This window comes from Colias croceus, chromosome 7, assembly GCF_905220415.1.
Source record: "Colias croceus chromosome 7, ilColCroc2.1".
Taxonomy (NCBI): Eukaryota; Metazoa; Arthropoda; class Insecta; order Lepidoptera; family Pieridae; genus Colias; species Colias croceus.
This window is the reverse complement of record NC_059543.1, coordinates 9,220,682-9,239,767: the sequence shown is the minus strand read 5'-3', so window position 1 is coordinate 9,239,767 and position 19,086 is coordinate 9,220,682. Positions and strand designations below refer to the sequence as shown.

At 32.9% G+C, this 19,086-nt stretch overlaps 1 protein-coding gene across 1 annotated transcript; it reads right to left on the bottom strand.

The window, feature by feature from the left end:
* Positions 1 to 2,362: 2,362 nt before the first annotated feature.
* LOC123693395 (putative sodium-dependent multivitamin transporter) lies at positions 2,363 to 18,730 on the bottom strand. The gene is made up of 10 exons (XM_045638475.1): positions 18,470 to 18,730; positions 10,145 to 10,272; positions 9,495 to 10,057; positions 9,315 to 9,411; positions 9,067 to 9,231; positions 8,235 to 8,392; positions 7,646 to 7,850; positions 7,273 to 7,464; positions 5,307 to 5,471; positions 2,363 to 3,645 (listed from the first exon to the last, which is right to left on the bottom strand). Exons 2-10 carry the CDS (start codon positions 10,259 to 10,261, stop codon positions 3,613 to 3,615), a joined length of 1,695 nt encoding a protein of 564 aa, XP_045494431.1. The 5' UTR covers positions 10,262 to 10,272; positions 18,470 to 18,730; the 3' UTR covers positions 2,363 to 3,612.
* Positions 18,731 to 19,086: the final 356 nt, after the last annotated feature.

Here is a 19,086-nt window from a genome sequence, read left to right as displayed (position 1 = left end):
TGTGAGTCACATTTTTAATGAATAATAAATATTTAATAGTCTGTATGTGTCATTTGTCAATGTCAACATTACCACCAAAAATTATGACGCGCCGGAAGGCGCAAACCGCAAACTTCCAAAATCCAAGTTCCAAGCAGCAAGCTATGGCTTTGAGCTATGGTTCCAAGTTCAAACTTCAAAGTTCGCATTCTTTGGTTCGAATGAATAAAAAAGGTAAATTCATCAACTTTAAATTATTAATTATTGTGTTTTGTGTTCTATTGAGTATACATAAATTATATAGTTGCGTTTACTATGTAATACTTGCTCTTGCTGGCAAGTAACTTGGAATTAATAATTTAATAATAACTCTTATGTATTTCTTGACTTAGAAACGCATTTTATAGTTACATCTTTAAGTTCTTAATATTCATGCAACATGTCTTACTTATGAAGAATAGAGCTTCATTCATAACAATGTTAAAAATATAATGCATCGTCACCGGATAGAGTTATTCAGTATTGGTATTAGTAAACAAAACCCAGATTAGGTGTTATAATCACATAGTGCTGTCTTTTTATGGGTTTACAAATAAACTAAATTACCTAGTTAAATCTGGCTAACTAATAATTTTGAGGGAAGTATAAACTTTAAAGGTGTTGTGTTTTATTTTTGGTGTGAAATAAACTCAAAAACCAATAAATATCAAATGCATTTTATTGTTTTGCTGCATTTATTTTATAACATTTGTCTTATAAGTATCTACTTAATCTACAAATAGCGGAGTAACAATAAAGATCTATACATACAAATATAAATAAATCTTATTTAATGTGTTTATGTTTTGTGGTCATTTGATTGGTATGGTGATATAAATGGAATTCGTTGTCACCTTCATTTAATATATATTCCAAAGTACTTAAATGATAATAATATTATGTTCTAGTCAAAAGTAGTAACTTATATATCAGTCATATAAAATGGAACGTGAAATGATTACTATATATTTTATGATTACACAATATGATCATAATATTGTATGGCTTTCTATAGGTATTTATCTTAATATTGAATGAGAATTATTCTATTTAAAACATCATATTTTATTGTTGGCAGTAAATTGAAAGAAAAATACATTAAGTACAAACTCACTGGTATTATATCTATAATATTACTTATATCAAATTGCAATTTTATGTTGTATTGAATGTAGACTACAAAATAGCCATAGTAGATTTTAAACTGCACATTGGTGCAATTTCTGTTACATAATAATTATTCTAAAATAGATATTAATTTAAACATTATTTGAAATTCAACCAAAATGACTTGAATAAAAATAAAAAAGGGTCGGTTTCACCATTTGCAGATACATAATATAATAGAAAGGTGTCCAAAAAATGACCTAGAAACGACAGGAATGAAACACCATTTTGGTTCATACATTTTTGGACATGTCCTTTAAAACTGACCCCCTTATATTTTAATAAATTATCTATCATTTTTACTGACACATGAGTTAAACAGAAGCCGTCCATAGATACTTACTAACAATAAAATCACAATAAATTTGAACACAATTAGGAATATGACCGTCGTTTAACGACCTCACAACATCACAATAAAGGTCCGAACACACTAGACCGTAGACACTAGACGTCTGTGCGACGCAACACAACCTTTCTTTGCGCGTAGTGCGATACAATATCATAGAAACAATATTATTTTTAACCGATTTCAAAAAAGGAGGTTTCTTAATGCTTGCCGTGTCGCGTTGCTTCGCTACGCTGCTGCCTTGCAGTTACGCCTAGTGTGATCGGATCTTAAACACCCTCAAGACGCTCGAATTTCGTTAAAAAAATTGCGATACAAAACACTTCAAAAATAGAAAATATTTATGAATTATACCTACCTACTATTGCTTATTCTGGTCTATATTGCTGATTTGTACTTTTCAGTCTTGTCTTGAGTTTCGTAGCTTAGGTTTAAAGTCCACGAACTAATAAAAATTAATTAGGCGTATTTAAGTATGTTGATTTAAATATGGTCAGTCGCGATTAAACGAATTCGAACGTCTATTACCATTAAACTATACAAAACTTTAGACTACATAATTATAGATATAGCTACTGGTAGTTGCTATACCTACCTAATTATTCATAACAAACACCACTATATTGATGGTTAACAATGCATTATAACCAGAGGCGGCTCGTGACAAAATTGTATGGGTGTTCACTTTAAAAAAAACAATGAAAATACAATAGCGTTAGCAGGAAAATTTATTCCAAAAAAATGAGCACCACATTATAGATGAATAGAGAGAATAGAGATAAATTTCTATAGTATAAACACTAAAAATTATAAAGTATGTATTTCAAAACGAATTCAATTATTATTTAGCAATTAATAATTAGAAAATACCCGAATTTGCATTCGCGAGCGTACCTATTCATAGTTTTTGTTTATACATAATATAGGAGTGGCAACGTCGCGTCGCGCGAAATTGCTGCTGTCATGCGATGCGCAACGTCGCTTGAGAGCGCCGCTCCGAAAATGGCTATTTTTCCAATTTTCCATAGTAAATCTTTTGTTTCACGCGCAGGACTGTGGCGAAATTTCTCTTTCACTCTTATTGGATTTCGTATGGAAGCAATGTACTGAATGTTTTTTCATAGGAGCGCAATCGAGAGCGCTCCGTAAGCTTTGTTTCGCGCGTTACTTATGAAATGAACAAGAGTGTATGTAATGATGTATTTTATTTGTAATGTGTAAAGGTACTTATTTTATTCATATTAGTATTGGAGTTTTTTTATGATAGATTTTAAATAATGAGCAGGTATAACTTTATTATAATTATTTATGGGAGTTCACTGGCACAGCGCTCCTTAGGACGAGCCGCGACGTTGCCACTCCTATATTATAAACAAAAACTATGAATACGCTCGCGAATGGAAATTCGGGGATTTTCTGATTATTAATTATTGCTAAATAATAATTTAATTCGTTTTGAAATACTTTATAATTTTTAGTGTTTATTTATTACATTTATAATGTGGTGCTCATTTTTTTTGTAATAAATTATCCAGCTAACGCTGCTATTAGCTAGAATTAGCTAGATTATCCTGCTATTTTCGTTGTTTTATTTCAAGTGACAACCCATTCAATTTTGTCACGAGCCGCCTCTGTTTTTGTCTAATGACTAAATTTAGTATTTTTATTCTCTTTAGAAATATAGGTTGACATATTTATGACTCTTACACAGACTAATATAATAAATGGTCAACCCATACCACCATTTCGAGTCTCAAGTCTACTACATAAAGTTTTCAGCACCTAAATGATGTTCGTTATAACTTTTAATGCTTATATTCATACTCACGCATACTGAATAAATATATTGTCATACTATCATTCTATATCACTTTAAAACACTGCTGATATTTGATATAACTGCCACAACACGCTATAGCCAACTCTGGTTAAACCGTTATTGAAACAAATTAAAAAAAGTGATATTTATAGTTATTTCATATCAAAAATAATACTAAGAGTGCAGTGCAGTGGTTTGAGTCCTTATTTAACAAAATAGAATATTTCCTTGAAACTATAAATTTTCTTCATACAGGCTGTCAATAACTGCCACTTTTCTGCAGGAGTTGGCTCTGAAAATGAATATATTTCTTTCATTAATTTATTGAACATACCTTTAGACATCACGTGCTTAAACGTTTGCTCAACTCAATATACTTAGGTTGAAAAAAGGCATGATGACGGTAAAGAAAAAGACCCGGAAGGATGAGGAAAATGATACGGCCTCCGGTTTCTTCTCATCCTACGAAACGCTGTAGCATTCGCATGATACTACATCTAACGCTGTTCTTCTGTGAGGGTGTGAGACCTTCCCTGATGTGAGAAAACCCATTTCGTGCCAATTGCTTGATTCTCCCAAAATACATAGGTACCTAAATAATAAAATATCTCCCAATCAAGCTTAGGAATACTGTAACTTTTATACTAGGTTCTCAAAATTAAAGAGGTACTGATACTTCTATGCAAATAAGTACCTATAATACTTATACTGAGTAGAATTGTCAGATATAAATAAGATTTTCTTTTTAATCTACAGATACCCTTTATCTATATACCTTGCGTTTTACTACACGTTTCGCGATGGTAAAGCTTCATTTCATTGTAGATGCATGTATAATAATTATTAAAATGGTAGGTACATAATGAAAGTATAAATATCTTCGCGATACGTGGAGCAAACCGGAACTAAAAGCATAAATCAAGCAAAACAATTATTAACACCTGAGTTTTTAAACCACATTATATATTAGCATGCCTTTTAAAACATTAAAATTCATTTCAAATACCTTACCTTTCATTAAAATAAAGGTATCAAAATTCCCGAAGCATGGCAGAAGATGATTAGTATACATTCTCTTAGCCCATCTAGAAAAAATCAGCAAATCAAAACAAGCAATAAAACCAATTAAACCTTGAATATACCAACAATAAGCATTAAAGAAAAGATATGTACCTAAATAATTATTCCCTTAATTTGTTTTCTGCCAAAACAGATAAGAAAACTCAAAAAGCCCATTTACCTATAACTGCTGTATTATATCAATTTAAATAAATAAATGCATGCATGCCATTTGTTGCAAATTGCAATACCCAAGGTACAGGGTTTAGTACAGTACAGTATATTTGTGACTATTAGGTATCTTGATGCACTGTTGTAAGTTTATTTTTGTTATTACAATTACTTATATACATATTTTCATCTGTGGAAGTTATCGCTGTCATTTTATTCCAATAAACATTTAAGTACATAATGTTAATGGTCACAAAATATGTGAATAACACTTAAAAACCGAAACATTAAAATAATAACCAAACTGTGCATAATCTGTAGAATAATAAAACTTTCATGCGAAATTATTAGTTCCAATGCAAATGAGCAAAAGCAACTCATGTTTAAATACTGCATTCAAAGCAAAACATTGGTAGTATTGAGATAAGAGATTTCACACTGCGGAGACAGCTTGCGGCTTAATAAGATAATAGTGAATGCATGAAATCTAGAAAAGGAATTTAAAACGAAACGTTTGCGAATTCAATAAAGTATTAACTGTTAATTTGCAAATTCTCTTATTTCAACATTTGTAACTTTACCATAACATAAATTAATTACTATATTAATTCTTTGCATAGTTTTAAAAAATCTTTTGCGTGTAACCAAAGCATATCAAAACTGGAAAAAAAAACAAAAAGCAATCTGCTTTGCGACCAGCACAAGCAAATAACTTCACTTTACCTGTACATTGTCCACGTCTTTATATTTAGCGCGCAGATAGTTGGCGAGCGGTGGCGTGAAGAGCGCGGGGTCGGGGTGCGGGCGGCCGGCGCGCTGCCACGGCTGTGTGTGTCTCCATACTAGAGACACCAGCGAGCCCACCACTAGCACCCACACGAAACCGATCTGGACAATTACGCACCCTTTTATTCACCCACCTTCACAGAACACGCAACAAAACCTAAGCCTGATAACGAAGCAACATAGTTTGGTGTTTAGTAACAAGTATACTTCTGACTACATATACGTCCACGCCAACGAGAACAGTGTGCCTAGTGCGAGTTTTCATCGAGTACGAAACGTTACTATCGCGTCTGCGTCACAGCGAAATTTGTATGGGGAATCAAAGCTTCCCCATACTCGATGAAAACTCGCACTAGGCACACAGTGAACCCAGTGTGTCTAGTGCGAGTTTTCATCGAGTACGAAACGTTACTATCGCGTTTGCGTCACAGCCGAATTAGTATGGGAAATCGAACAGCGCCCCTAGCGGACGTATGGGGAAGCTTTGATTCCCCATACAAATTTCGCTGTGACGCAGACGCGATAGTAACGTTTCGTACTCGATGAAAACTCGCACTAGGCACACAGAACACATACGAAACCGACCTGAACAATACACAGTTGTGTATTGTTCCTATTGACGCTACAAAACATTTTCAGATCATGGTAGAGGAGCATGATTATCATGGAGTATACAATAGACTTCAATAGAGTCTATTGAATAGACATTAGTATTCTGCCAAGTATCAGCAAAAACATGCTAAGTAGGTATAAACTTTTCAGAAACTTAATCCCTAGCAATCAGGATCAGGAGCAATCTGCCAAAAGTTAAATCTAATATTTATATTATAAAAGCGAAAGTTTGTATGGATGTTTGTTACTCTTTCACGTAAAAACTACTGAACCGATTACAATGAAATTTAGCACACATATAGAGGGTTAATTGGATTAACACATAGGATAGTTTTCATCCCGGAAATCCCACGGGAACGGGAACTATGCGGGTTTTCCTTTGCAAACGCGGGCGGAAATCTAGTATTCTATAGTACTTAGGATTAGGAGGTAGGTACCTACCTAATACCACTACCTATATCCGATCGAATTCAACCTCTAATGGTTACAAGATATTTTTTTCAATACCTATAGGTAACCTAGATAGGTAACAGTATACTGTTTGCTATCAATTTAGTTGTGTGTGTTACATATTAGCAAACCTATATAAACCACATATAAACTTTAATGGTTTCAGTAGATTACGTCACAGGTACGTGTTGGTAATTATTATATTGAAAAAAATTTTCAATTGTATCGATAGCTAAGTACATATACTTATTTTTTTTCAAGATGATGTTGAAGTAACTAACAAGGTCTTCAGTCTACATTTTTTGTAAACTATTTTAAATGTGCAATCGTTCACTTTATTTTATATCGAAATAAAAGCATTTATATAAGCAATGTACCTATTTGAACAGGCTTTTTGCTAATTGATATGTTAAATGGAAATTAATGACAAAACATATTTTCGTAAAATTAAATACAAGCCTTACCGTCTTTAACAATTGGATCTAAGTATTATATTATAATTCGGGAAAGTTTTTAAAGACAGCTTAAATACGTCATTGCACACTTTCCGTTTGCAGGAGGATAAATAATAAATATGAATTATTATCCTTCAATATTTGCGTTTGGTGACGTCATCACATTTATAGCAAAGCAAATATAAGGAAGTTAAGTGTATATTACCTATGTATAAAAGTAGCTACTTATTACGGATAGGACAAGAGGCCAAGTAACATTCAACAATATTTGCTTATTCGCACCAAACTTAAGAAATATTTATATGTATGTAAACATTATATAATTAAACCCGCTATTTTTTGTACATTTTTTGGTTTCCATATCAAAATAGTAAAAAAAAACATACCGGACTCGTCCACATATAGGATATTTTGTACAAGTAGAAGTAATCTGAAGGTTGTGACGTCACAGCCAATGGTATGGTTGCATTCAAACATCCTTCCGTACTAAGCGGTAGTTTTACAGGCATCGGTCGTGGACTGCCAAAACTCATCCATAGAGTCATAGACATACCACTTAGTAAAGCCACTGAAACACCCTGAAATAATATGTTATCGTTATTCTTGTTTCTATAATAAACAAACCTGTTCACAGAAATATTGAAATAAATTATTTCACTTTAAGAGATTTTCTTTTGGGCAACCCTGATGAGTTACCCAATTTTATTTGCTCATTAAATATCAGTGATATTAAATATTCAATCTTTCTAATTTACCAACCATTTCCGTAGCGTATGTAGTAAACATTCCCAAAGTAAACACTCCGAACAGAGGTCCACCGACCGCTCCGAATATAGTTAGAGCTGCTTGCAAAATACCCCCTAAATACTGTGCTAAAAACGCCAAGGCGAGAAAAACCATCCCATATGCAAATGCTGCTAACTTCGTTAGCCATGCTATGTACGCTTCACGTACAGTGCACCATCTGCAAATAGACATTATCAGTCTCTTCATGTGAAATTATCTTTATAAGGCTTATCATGTACTGTACAATATAACCTTTAAACGTTGTCTCTCTGAATCTTAAGAAACAGATGCTTGAGATAAGATCTAGATTAGTAGAGCTGTGTTTAACCAGTGTAATAGTGCGGTGATAAAAATTTACATATGAAAATCAACAATACAAATCGAAGCAAAGCATAGCTTTCCGCCCCCGCCTTCGCTTTTGAAAAATCATAATCTTATAAAATCTCTCCGTTGTGTGTACCGCACACAGGTGTGAAAGAAATACAAAAAAACATTCGCCTTATTAAATTTAAGGTGGGATGTAATCACTAAAAATCTTTAAGTATTTACCTAAATTACTAACCTGCTTACATAATCGGTGAGGGTAACTGCAGCTAACGCATTACAAGAAGCCGATATAGTGGACAAGGATGCACTAAAAATGCCCGCTGCAAATAATCCCGCTAGTCCAGGAACCGATCGCATTGTGTCTACCACGAAGTAGGGCATGAGCTGATCTATCTATTGAAATAATATTGAAATAATGAAGAGTTCATGCTTTCAATTTAGCACATTAAACGTTAACAATTTTGATTTGTACGAGACAATTTGCCTTGAGTAGTTTTAATTGTCCTTGCACAATGTTACCTATAGCGTTGAGATATGGTAGACAAATTATTTGCAAAAATAAATGTTCTTATGTGCAAAAATAAACTACGGTTTCAACATATTTTAATTAAGGTGAAATAAGAAGCTATATTTAAATAATCTCACGTGAATGAATTCTTTAGGAACCACATTATTAAAGTGTTATATATTAATATGCATTAGGCTTATTCGTAGAATATATTATTTCAAATTAAATTATACGCTATGCGGTTTAAACTTACGAATAAACAACTTCTTAAAACTGTTTCTGTCTTTTGTTTTTTTCTAGGTTAAACAAGACGTGATTTGTTATGTTTATATTATGAAAAAACAATAAAAATTCTTTAGATATTTATAATTAACCTCATAACGATTATAATATCAAGTTTGTATCACCGTTATAATAATAGTATGATGTGCCGTTGGTCCCTACAAAACGAGCACGGAAATAAATCGTGTGCCATACGTTACAAATATTTTTTAAAGTCAAATGAAATCAGATTCCCGTTGTTAGATACTATAAGCATTCTGTAATAATCAATACTCACCGCTGTGATAGATTTACTGACGTACGGATCACAGTCCTTATACACTGCGTAAATGGCTAGGCCACTGGTGCAAGTAACGACGCTCAACACTGATAGTACCGGCCAACTCCACCATAGACATTGTTGGGAACGAGATAGAGAACTCACTGTTAATAACCGCTGAATCTACAAATTAATTGTTTTCATTAATATTTATTACTAGAAGGTAATCATCATATAAACTTGGGTAAAAATGTGAGTTTACCTACCTGCGTATGATTAACAGCATTTAAAGATAGATACGTTATAAAGCCTCCGATGATTAAGGACCACCATGTGTGTCGTTCTGTAGGATCCACACTTATACTGAAAATGTAACATACCTACATAAATATACATATTCAAATTAATTGATACTAAATATTTGTAATAATTATTATTTTTCTTACTTTGAGAAGTCTAGACGTCCACCTTCCTTGGCTATGAGAAAAATGTTTCCTAGACCTCCGACTTTTATCATCGCAAAGATGACTATGCTGAACACAGCAGCGAACATTAGAAAAGATTGAAGTAAGTCAGTAAATAGTACGGCCTTCATGCCGCCTAGGGTAGAATAGAAGGTGCAAGCCAATCCTATAACTAATATAGATATTACTCTATCTAGACCAGTAACGGCTTCTAGAACAATCGAAGGAGCATAGAGCACTATTCCATTATAGAGTATCATTTGAAGCGTGTACGTCAGTGAAGCCAACATTCGAATTCTCGGCCCAAAACGAAGTTCCAAATACTCATATGTACTAGTCTTCTGAAGTCCAAAGAAGACTGGTAGGTATAAATGCGATGCGATCGGTGTCGCAATACCATAGGACAGATTTATGACCACAAATATCATTCCATAGTAATAGTTTTCCGCCGATACTCCAAGTAACGTTATGGCGGACATGAACGAAGCCATCAATGATACAGCAACGGGAAATATAGACATGTTCCGATCGGCCAAAAGGTATTCCTGAAAGTTATACATTTTTTCAGATAAAATAGTGAACGACCTAGGTACTTAAAAATATATACTTAATTATATTAGAAAAATATTTACCTCATTTGTTTTTTGTTTCCCGCCAGTGAATTTAAAGTAAAGTCCGATTACTACTGAGGCGATTAATGTGGCGGCCATGATGACATAGTCCCACGGTCCGAATAATACTTGCACCATTCTTCCCGTTTCTAATACAGAACAACTCTATTATTATTATTTGTAAAATTAAAATGTGAATATGATGAAACGTCGGACGACGTAGATAGTATAATTTATGCACTTAAAACATTCTTAACAACAAAAAACTATTTTTACATATAAATTGAATAGATAGGTATCAATTTCGTATTTGTAGATATTATGTTAGTTATTATTAACTAGATTTCCGCCTGCGGCTTCGCCCGAGTTTTCAAAGTAAAACCCGCATAGTTCCCATTTCCGGGATAAAACCATGTGTTACCAAACCAACTATGTGTTAATCCAAGTTACCCTCTATATATGTGCTAAATTTCATTGTAATCGGTTCAGTAGTATATGCGTGAAAACCATACATACATACATACAAATTACAAACCTTTCCTCTTTATAATATTAGTATAGACAACATAGATAAATATTCTAACAGTTAATCGTGTATCTATGGTAGTACAATCTATAAGTAAGGACGCTATAACGTATTTTTACAAAAACACGCTGTTTTTCGGTACCATTTTAACTTAAAGCAATTACACGTGAGAACATAGTAATATCTTAATTTAAAGATAATATATTCAGCTCTACGTTCATCTTATAAAAATTGTACGACGTCATACAAAATTGTCGCTGAAATACGTTTTTTCCATCACAATAAACGCATAAAATGCAAAAAAATGGGGTCTAAACCGGTACCATTTTAGGAAAATTAAGAGCCTAATCTATCTTCTTAACTATATCTTATTGAGGGATATATAGTCCTTTATATATGGTGTAATTTTTATGAATCTAAATCAAAATTTTATTTCAATAATGAGCTAAATTAAAAATACTTGTCGATTTCTTCATACATTTTGTTCTCGCGGTTCGTCAGACCGCGCTCAGAAGCGCTCTTGGAAGGACGGGTGTATCGCTCCTCGTGCCAAAAATAAAAACGAAATAAAAAAGATTATTGTGCGTGCACTGTCTTTTTCGTGATTTGAAATATTTGATACTTTTTATGAGTAAACTGTATAAGTTTCTTATTCCAATTATTTGTAATTTAAAATTATGTTTTTAAAATTACCTTGCCTGAGATCCTCTTTTTTATGGGTTGTTGAATAGATTGGTGGGGTAAAACAATTCAAGATGGCGTCGATGAAAATTTGGCTTTTTCTCGTGATGGGTGTCATTTTCATAGTTTTTGGGATAGCTATTACCGAATATGAGGTCAAAACTGAAATCCAAGATGGCGCCGACGAAAATTTTACATCTTTTCGTCATGGGTTTTCATGGTTTTTGGGGTAGCTATTAACGAATATGAGGTCAAAACTATAATCCAAGATGGCGCCGACAAAAATTTTACAACTTTTCGTCATGGGTGTCATTTTCATGGTTTTTGGGGTAGCTATTAACCAATATGAGGTCAAAACTGAAATCCAAGATGGCGCCGACGAAAATTTTACATCTTTTCGTCATGGGTGTCATTTTCATGGTTTTTGGGGTAGCTATTAACGAATATGAGGTCAAAACTATAATCCAAGATGGCGCTGACAAAAATTTTACATCTTTTCGTCATGGGTGTCATTTTCATGGTTTTTGGGGTAGCTATTAACCAATATGAGGTCAAAACTGAAATCCAAGATGGCGCCGACGAAAATTTTACATCTTTTCGTCGTGGGTGTCATTTTCATGGTTTTTGGGGTAGCTATTATCGAATATGAGGTCAAAACTATAATCCAAGATGGCGCCGACGAAAAATTTGACATCTTTTCATCATGGGTGTCATTTTCATGGTTTTTGGGATAGCTATTAACGAATATGAGGTCAAAACTATAATCCAAGATGGCGCTGACGAAAATTTGACATTTTTCGTGATGGGTGTCATTTTCATGGTTTTTGGGGTAGCTATTAACGAATATGAGGTCAAAACTAAAATCCAAGATGGTCGTCGAATTTCAAGATCGCGTCATGGTAATACTGTCGCGTTATGGAGCAAGGCGGCGATTTTGGTATCTATGAATCTCGCCAAAGAAGTTTCACTCCTGACACGTTTTCTCGGCACACACGTTCTTTTTTATTTTATTCTCTTCGTTTAAATGTTTTAGATAAACTTTATTTTAAATAAAGTTTAGCGAATATATTTAAAGTTACTAATATCTGTCAGAATATTAACATGATTGCCACAGAGTTGCGTTTTATATTTAATTTCTAAATATGCATTTCAATGTTCTTTAAAATTGTTTTATTTAAGACTTTCTACAAAACTGTGGTTGTTAACGTTTTTGTTATTTTATTTAAGTTTACTTTAAAGGAGTAAGAAAAATATACCTAATTATCGACGGTTACATTGGGGATTTGGTAATAGCTGTCTCAAAAACCTTGAAAATGACACCCATGCCGAAAAGATGTAAAGTTTCGTCGACACCATCTTGGATTTTAGTTTTGACCTCATATTGATTAATAGATACCCCAAAAACCATGAAAATGACACCCAGGACGAAAATATGTAAAATTTTCGTCGGCGCCATCTTGGATTTTAGTTTTGACCTCATATTCGTTAGTAGCTACCCCAATAACCATGAAAATGACACCCGTGACGAAATGATGTAAAATTTTCGTCGGCGCCATCTTCGATTTTAGTTTTGACCTCATATTGGTTAATAGCTACCCCAAAAACCATGAAAATGACACCCATGTCGAAAAGATGTAAAATTATCGTCGGCGCCATCTTGGATTTTAGTTTTGACCTCATATTCGTTAATAGCTACCCCAATAACCATGAAAATGACACCCATGAAGAAAATATATAAAATTTTTGTCGGCGCCATCTTGGATTTTAGTTTTGACCTCATATTGGTTAATAGCTACCCCAAAAACCATGAAAATGACACCCGTGACGAAATGATGTCAAATTGTCGTCGGCGCCATTTTGGATTTTAGATTTGACCTCATATTGATTAATACTTATTTAATAGCTACTCCAACTCCTTGAAAATGACACCCATGACGAAAAGATGTAAAATTTTCGTCGGTGCCATCTTGGATTTTAGTTTTGACCTCATATTGGTTAATAGCTACCCCAAAAACCACCCACATTTGCAAATGTGTTTGCTACTTAGGAAAAGTTCATATTTAAAGATATAGGTAATGTGAATGTGTGGTAACGAATTTAATTTATTTCATTCCGACTGTTTCTCGGAATAACATACATTTACTAAGAATTGCTTACAATGCCGGGTTTAATATATTGCCGGTAACATATAATATTATGTATGATAATAATTCTTAAAAAAGTATTTTATACATTTCTTAAAAAGCTTCGATATTGTATACAATAATACAATTCATATTCAAATTGTTGTAAAATAGTCACACTTTTTTAAGTTGGTTGAATACACTAAAATACTTATAAGGATCGTACCTACTAATAATAGTAACAAAATGAATTTTTAAAGTTCCCAGTAATCTTCTGGAATCAATTTCAATAAAAATATAAAAAAAAATAATATCAAGTATGAAGATGGTCTATAAAATGGAATGCGCTATGTTTACGTGAGCGCGATGTTCCCGCGAACCACGTGGCGACGTTAGATACCTAAATTTGAGTAACGCAGATTTGTGACAGCGTCCTTAAAATCTGTGACGCAACGTGAACGGACGCAAACGTTTTCAATAAAAAATAAAACATTACTTAGGTATAATATAATGGAAAAAAATGTTTAAGAACTCTATTAAACACACTATTATCTTCACGGATATTACAATTGACATCGCAATTGCAGATTTATTTAAATAAGGTATTGTCTCAGATGTCATAAACTAACAAACCTTTATCAAGATGACTCCTATACTCGAATTATGTCAATGCTTATCTGTTGTGTAATAAAGCCACATAATACGCAGACTAAGTTCTCACAATACTATTATCTCAATAACAAGACATTTTTAATGATAATATGCTTATGCTTTATCATACGGCTGATGATAGTCACAAGTTAAATAGGTAGGTATATATAAGATATTTATAATCTCGACGTACATCATCATCAGCTTTCGTAAAGTACACCAATAGTAACATTTTATAACAACTCGATTTGAATGACTAATTTTATACTGAGTTCAAATTTCAAATAGAGCAGTTATAATAAATGTCAGAATATCAATGACAGCCTTCATAAGTCGTCATAAATGGTAACTGATAAATTGATAATTTAGGTAACTGGCCTAACGCAATATAAAATCATACAATATAAATATTAGAACTGTAAATAAAAACAGAACAAACGAAGAATAAGTAAACAATAAACATTGTTGCATAAAAGCTAAAAACTACAATTACTCATTTAAAATAATAATTATTATCTTACCATATATGTACTAATCTAAAATAGATCATTAACTTTGGTTCTAAATTATTTATTTATTTAAAAAAGGATTAGTTTCAAGGAAAAGCAAAACTGCCCTATAATCAAATGTACGAAAGTGCTACTTGGCTACTATAAACAATGTTAATATCTGCTACAATAATTAATTCTTAGATTATTATATATCGATAAGCATATTATAATATATCCGACTTTTACGAGCAACACACGGTGCCTACATGCGTTAATATTTGGACAAATTTGGAGTCTAGAGTTTGCACAATGCAGGCGGTAAAAGAGTGATAAAGAAGAAACAATGACTTATTTCACAGAATCCTGCAGGATTAGCGAGTGTATTCGCGATACTTTGTGCTAAGAGTAGCTCGTTGAAAAATTGTGAGTGTCAAAGGACGACGATTTTGATGTAGAAATATTTTTTGTGAAGTTATTGTTAAAATGGAATTCCGTGTTCTCTAGTGGGAATGGGGCAGATGCAATAATGCATTCATACATCTGTTTCACTTATCGTTTTTCTTCGTCCCTATTGGGAATCCAACCCTTCGGTTCAACGCTCACGCGTTAACCAATTTACCAAGGGAGAAGTCAGTTTATTTACACTAAATAATTAATTAAATATGTGTCCAGCCATCAAAATATCGGAGGCGCCTGCCTAATAAAGAAAGAAGTTTCGAATACTTAGGTATATCGAAAAATAAACAATTCCAACTCTGCAGTAGCGGGAAAGTATAATAATAAGAATTGAATTAGTCACAAGTGCACTTCGTCTCAAATTTTTGGATACCTACCTACACACTATTATCGCGTTTACTATACAGACATATAAAAAATAGACTAAAATTTAAAAGGGGCCATAATCGATAAAGAGAGCGGAACGAATTGAGAACCTCCATATTTATTGTCAAAGACGGCTAAAAGTTAAAACAAAGTTTTTGCGTGCAGTTGCAAGCCGGTCATCGGACATCGGACGATTGTACGTGATTGTACCCATATTATCTTTTTTTGAACTCGACTTTTATACTTGAACATTGAAACATTATTTCAAGTTCATTTATAGTGGCACAGATAATATTATAATACAAACGGTACAAAAAGGGTTCACAGTATTAGGTTTATATATCTAAAGTGTGCTGAGTGTATAATGCAAAGTAGGTACATAAGAAAGTGCTGAGTGTGATTTGTGTCTCTAGGTACTATTGTGGTACTATGCTCTACGATTGGCAAACGTTCGCGCTTTGTAGCGAATTATAAAGCTTAGAATTAAAGCAATAATTAGCATAACATACGAATTAATATTAAAAACATATTCTTTGTTTCATTATTCATAGGTATTATTATAACGGTATCCAGTTACGGTAATAAAATTACTTGTTGTTATTTTATCAACAGAACAGCAGTAAGTACCACATACAGAAAAGAGTAAAATAAGTACCTACCTATGTAAAAAATATGTAATATACCCACCTCACTATTCCAAAAAAATATAATACATTAATCAATGTGTTATTATATTAGTTAATATTTTTTATGAAAACACGACACTTGTGGTTTTGCGTGTTCGTGCGAATGTGCGCGACCGCCGCGGCCGACCGGCATTACGAAGGGGATGTAGGTAAATAAGACTATTTTTATGTGTAGAGCCGTAAGATTAAATACAATAATTAGTTTTTTTTTGTAATAATAAAAGATGATAGTTAGTAATAAAACAAAATATTTGTCTGCGGAACTCTTCACATTGCAAATCGGTAAGTATACGAATTGCTCACTGATTGATTTTTTTACACGCTTTATATTAGCTTCACCTGTATGTTTGTATGTTTGTAACCGACTTCTTTGGGCGCGATTTTGACCCACTTTAAACGGCCAGATTTCGTTCAAACTTTGTAGATTTACTAGCTTCCGCCCGCGACTCCGTCCGCGCGGATGTCGGTCTTCGCGTGGATGGTTTATTTCTCCATTTTGAGTAGGTACCTCTGACAATAAAATCTTATAAATATCTATTGGACCCAATTCCCAAATACGGCTAGGCCTATAATAATACGCAACGTGTGTTCGCGGTTCTACGGAACAACGTCTATGGATAAAACTGAAAAATTAAGATTAATTTTTTTCTACGTATTTTTCCAGGATAAAAAGTATCCTATTTTACGCCCAGGATAATAAGGTATAATTATACCAAGTTTCATCGAAATCGAACCGCTAGTTTTCACGTGATGCCTTCACATACAGACAGACAGACAGACAGACAGACAGACAGACAAAAATTTTTTTAATCACACATTTGGGTTTGGTATCGATCCAGTAACACCCCCTGCTATTTATTTTTTCAATATTTTCAATGTACAGAATTGACCCTTCTACAGATTTATTATATGTATAGATTGAGGACCGATGACAATACACTAATTTGATAAAATTTTCTATTTTTTAGTTCGGTTTTCTATAAAAAGCGTGTTTTTTAGTTTTTTTAAACTATTATATTATTTAAAACCTAGCCTAGGCTGACCTAACGAACCACCGATTTCATTCACTCCCCATAACAGTTCGTGCTACAAACTTAAAAGTTAGCAGGAAGGTTAAATTCGTAGATAGGTACCTAGTAGGAACAAATATTATGTCAGGGCCGGTGAATATATTTATAGCTTAGGTACTAGGTACCTATCTGCTCTACTACAGGAACCGTCACCTGCGTGGTCAAAAAAATAATGAGATGTGAGACATTCAATTTCTTTTATAATTTTCTGTCATTTTGGTTCAAGGATACAAAAAAAGGAACGAGCTCAAGCTTCATAGCTGGTGTACGCCCATGTTGTTAATTGTTAGCCACTTTTGATAAAATATTTTAGGGCCTCTGGCGCGTATTTTTAATGTCTTAGGTATTTCATCATTATTCATTACTATATTAATTACTATCGATGAGTTGTGACAACCGCGACATTGTCTTACGTTTTCGGTTAATTACCTGCTACCTACGGGCTACGAGATCAAAGACGTTGTACTTATGTATAATATCAGGATCATCATAAGGATACTACGGATTTAAATTTTAATTACATAAGTATCTTAGTTAGTGCATCAAGTTATTGTTTAAACAGGTAGGTACGATTCAGTGTTTTTCGCCGATATCGCTTTTCGTGGTAAATCTAAACATAGGTATAATAAATCTGAAGAAGGGTCAATTCTGTACATTGAAAATATTGAAATAATAAATACCAGGGGGTGTTACTGGATCGACACCAAACCCAAATATGTGATTAAATAAATTTTTGTCTGTCTGTCTTTCTGTCTGTCTGTCTGTCTGTATGTGAAGGCATCACGTAAAAACTAACGGTTCGATTTCGATGAAACTTGGTATAATTATACCTTATTATCCTGGGCATAAATAGGATACTTTTTATCCCGGAAAAATACGTAGAAAAAAAATATCTTAATTTTTCTTAATTTTTCCGCGCGGACGGAGTCGGACGCCCTGACTCCGTATACCTTTATTCTCTGTGCCTAGGTAGTACAAGCGGAGACAAATCGGATAAACCCATTAGAATCCGTTCAGCCGTTCCTGAGTTATAAATGGTGATTTTATATTGAAAATGCCAAAAAATCTTGCATCAAAAACTATTCACATAACTCAAACTATTAATTTACCTATTATAGAATAATATTATTACGAAACAAAATATTCTCACAGATCAATAATATTAGGTACTTCGGTATTTATCTGTATATCTAACCTGTATATAATATTATGGTGCCAAAAATAAATTGATTTATAAGTAGAGCTAATTGCTCTACTTATAAATCAATTTATTTTTGGTATATTTTCATAACTTACAATTCACTTGCTTGTTGTTCCTCAAAAAATCTCACGCAATCTTTGTAAAACTTAGCAGTTTTATTTAATTCACATTTCTTTCACATAAATAGTATTTTTTTTAAATTAAATTTTAAGGACATTTCTTCAAAAAATATTTGTTTCCCTAACAGGAAACTCCTTACACTTTACACACTTTATTTTTTGGAAAATTTAACAACACATCTTACTTGCATGAAGTCAGGTTGCTGAATACAATTTTATTTTCATGCATTCTTTATATAGCCAAGTGCGATATCAGTCAAGATTAAATCCATTTTGAGGTTATAAATTGTAAATATATAGTACTATTATAGGTACCTGACACTTGACAGAAGTCGAGACCGTCAAAAGTCCAAGTCGAACAGCTGATATTTTTTTCTACATTAGCGCTTTAAGCACTTTAATAAAAATATCCTAGACCTAGAGTGTATTTAAATCACAATTTAAATCTTAAATCTAAATATATATGTGTTATATTTATTGTGCAGCTTTTATAATCTTGTTTATTTGCTCATAAATAATCTTGTAAGAATTAATATTAGAATTCAATAGGTAGGTAGAGTTTTATAACCTATAAGTTTATATCAATTTGTAAT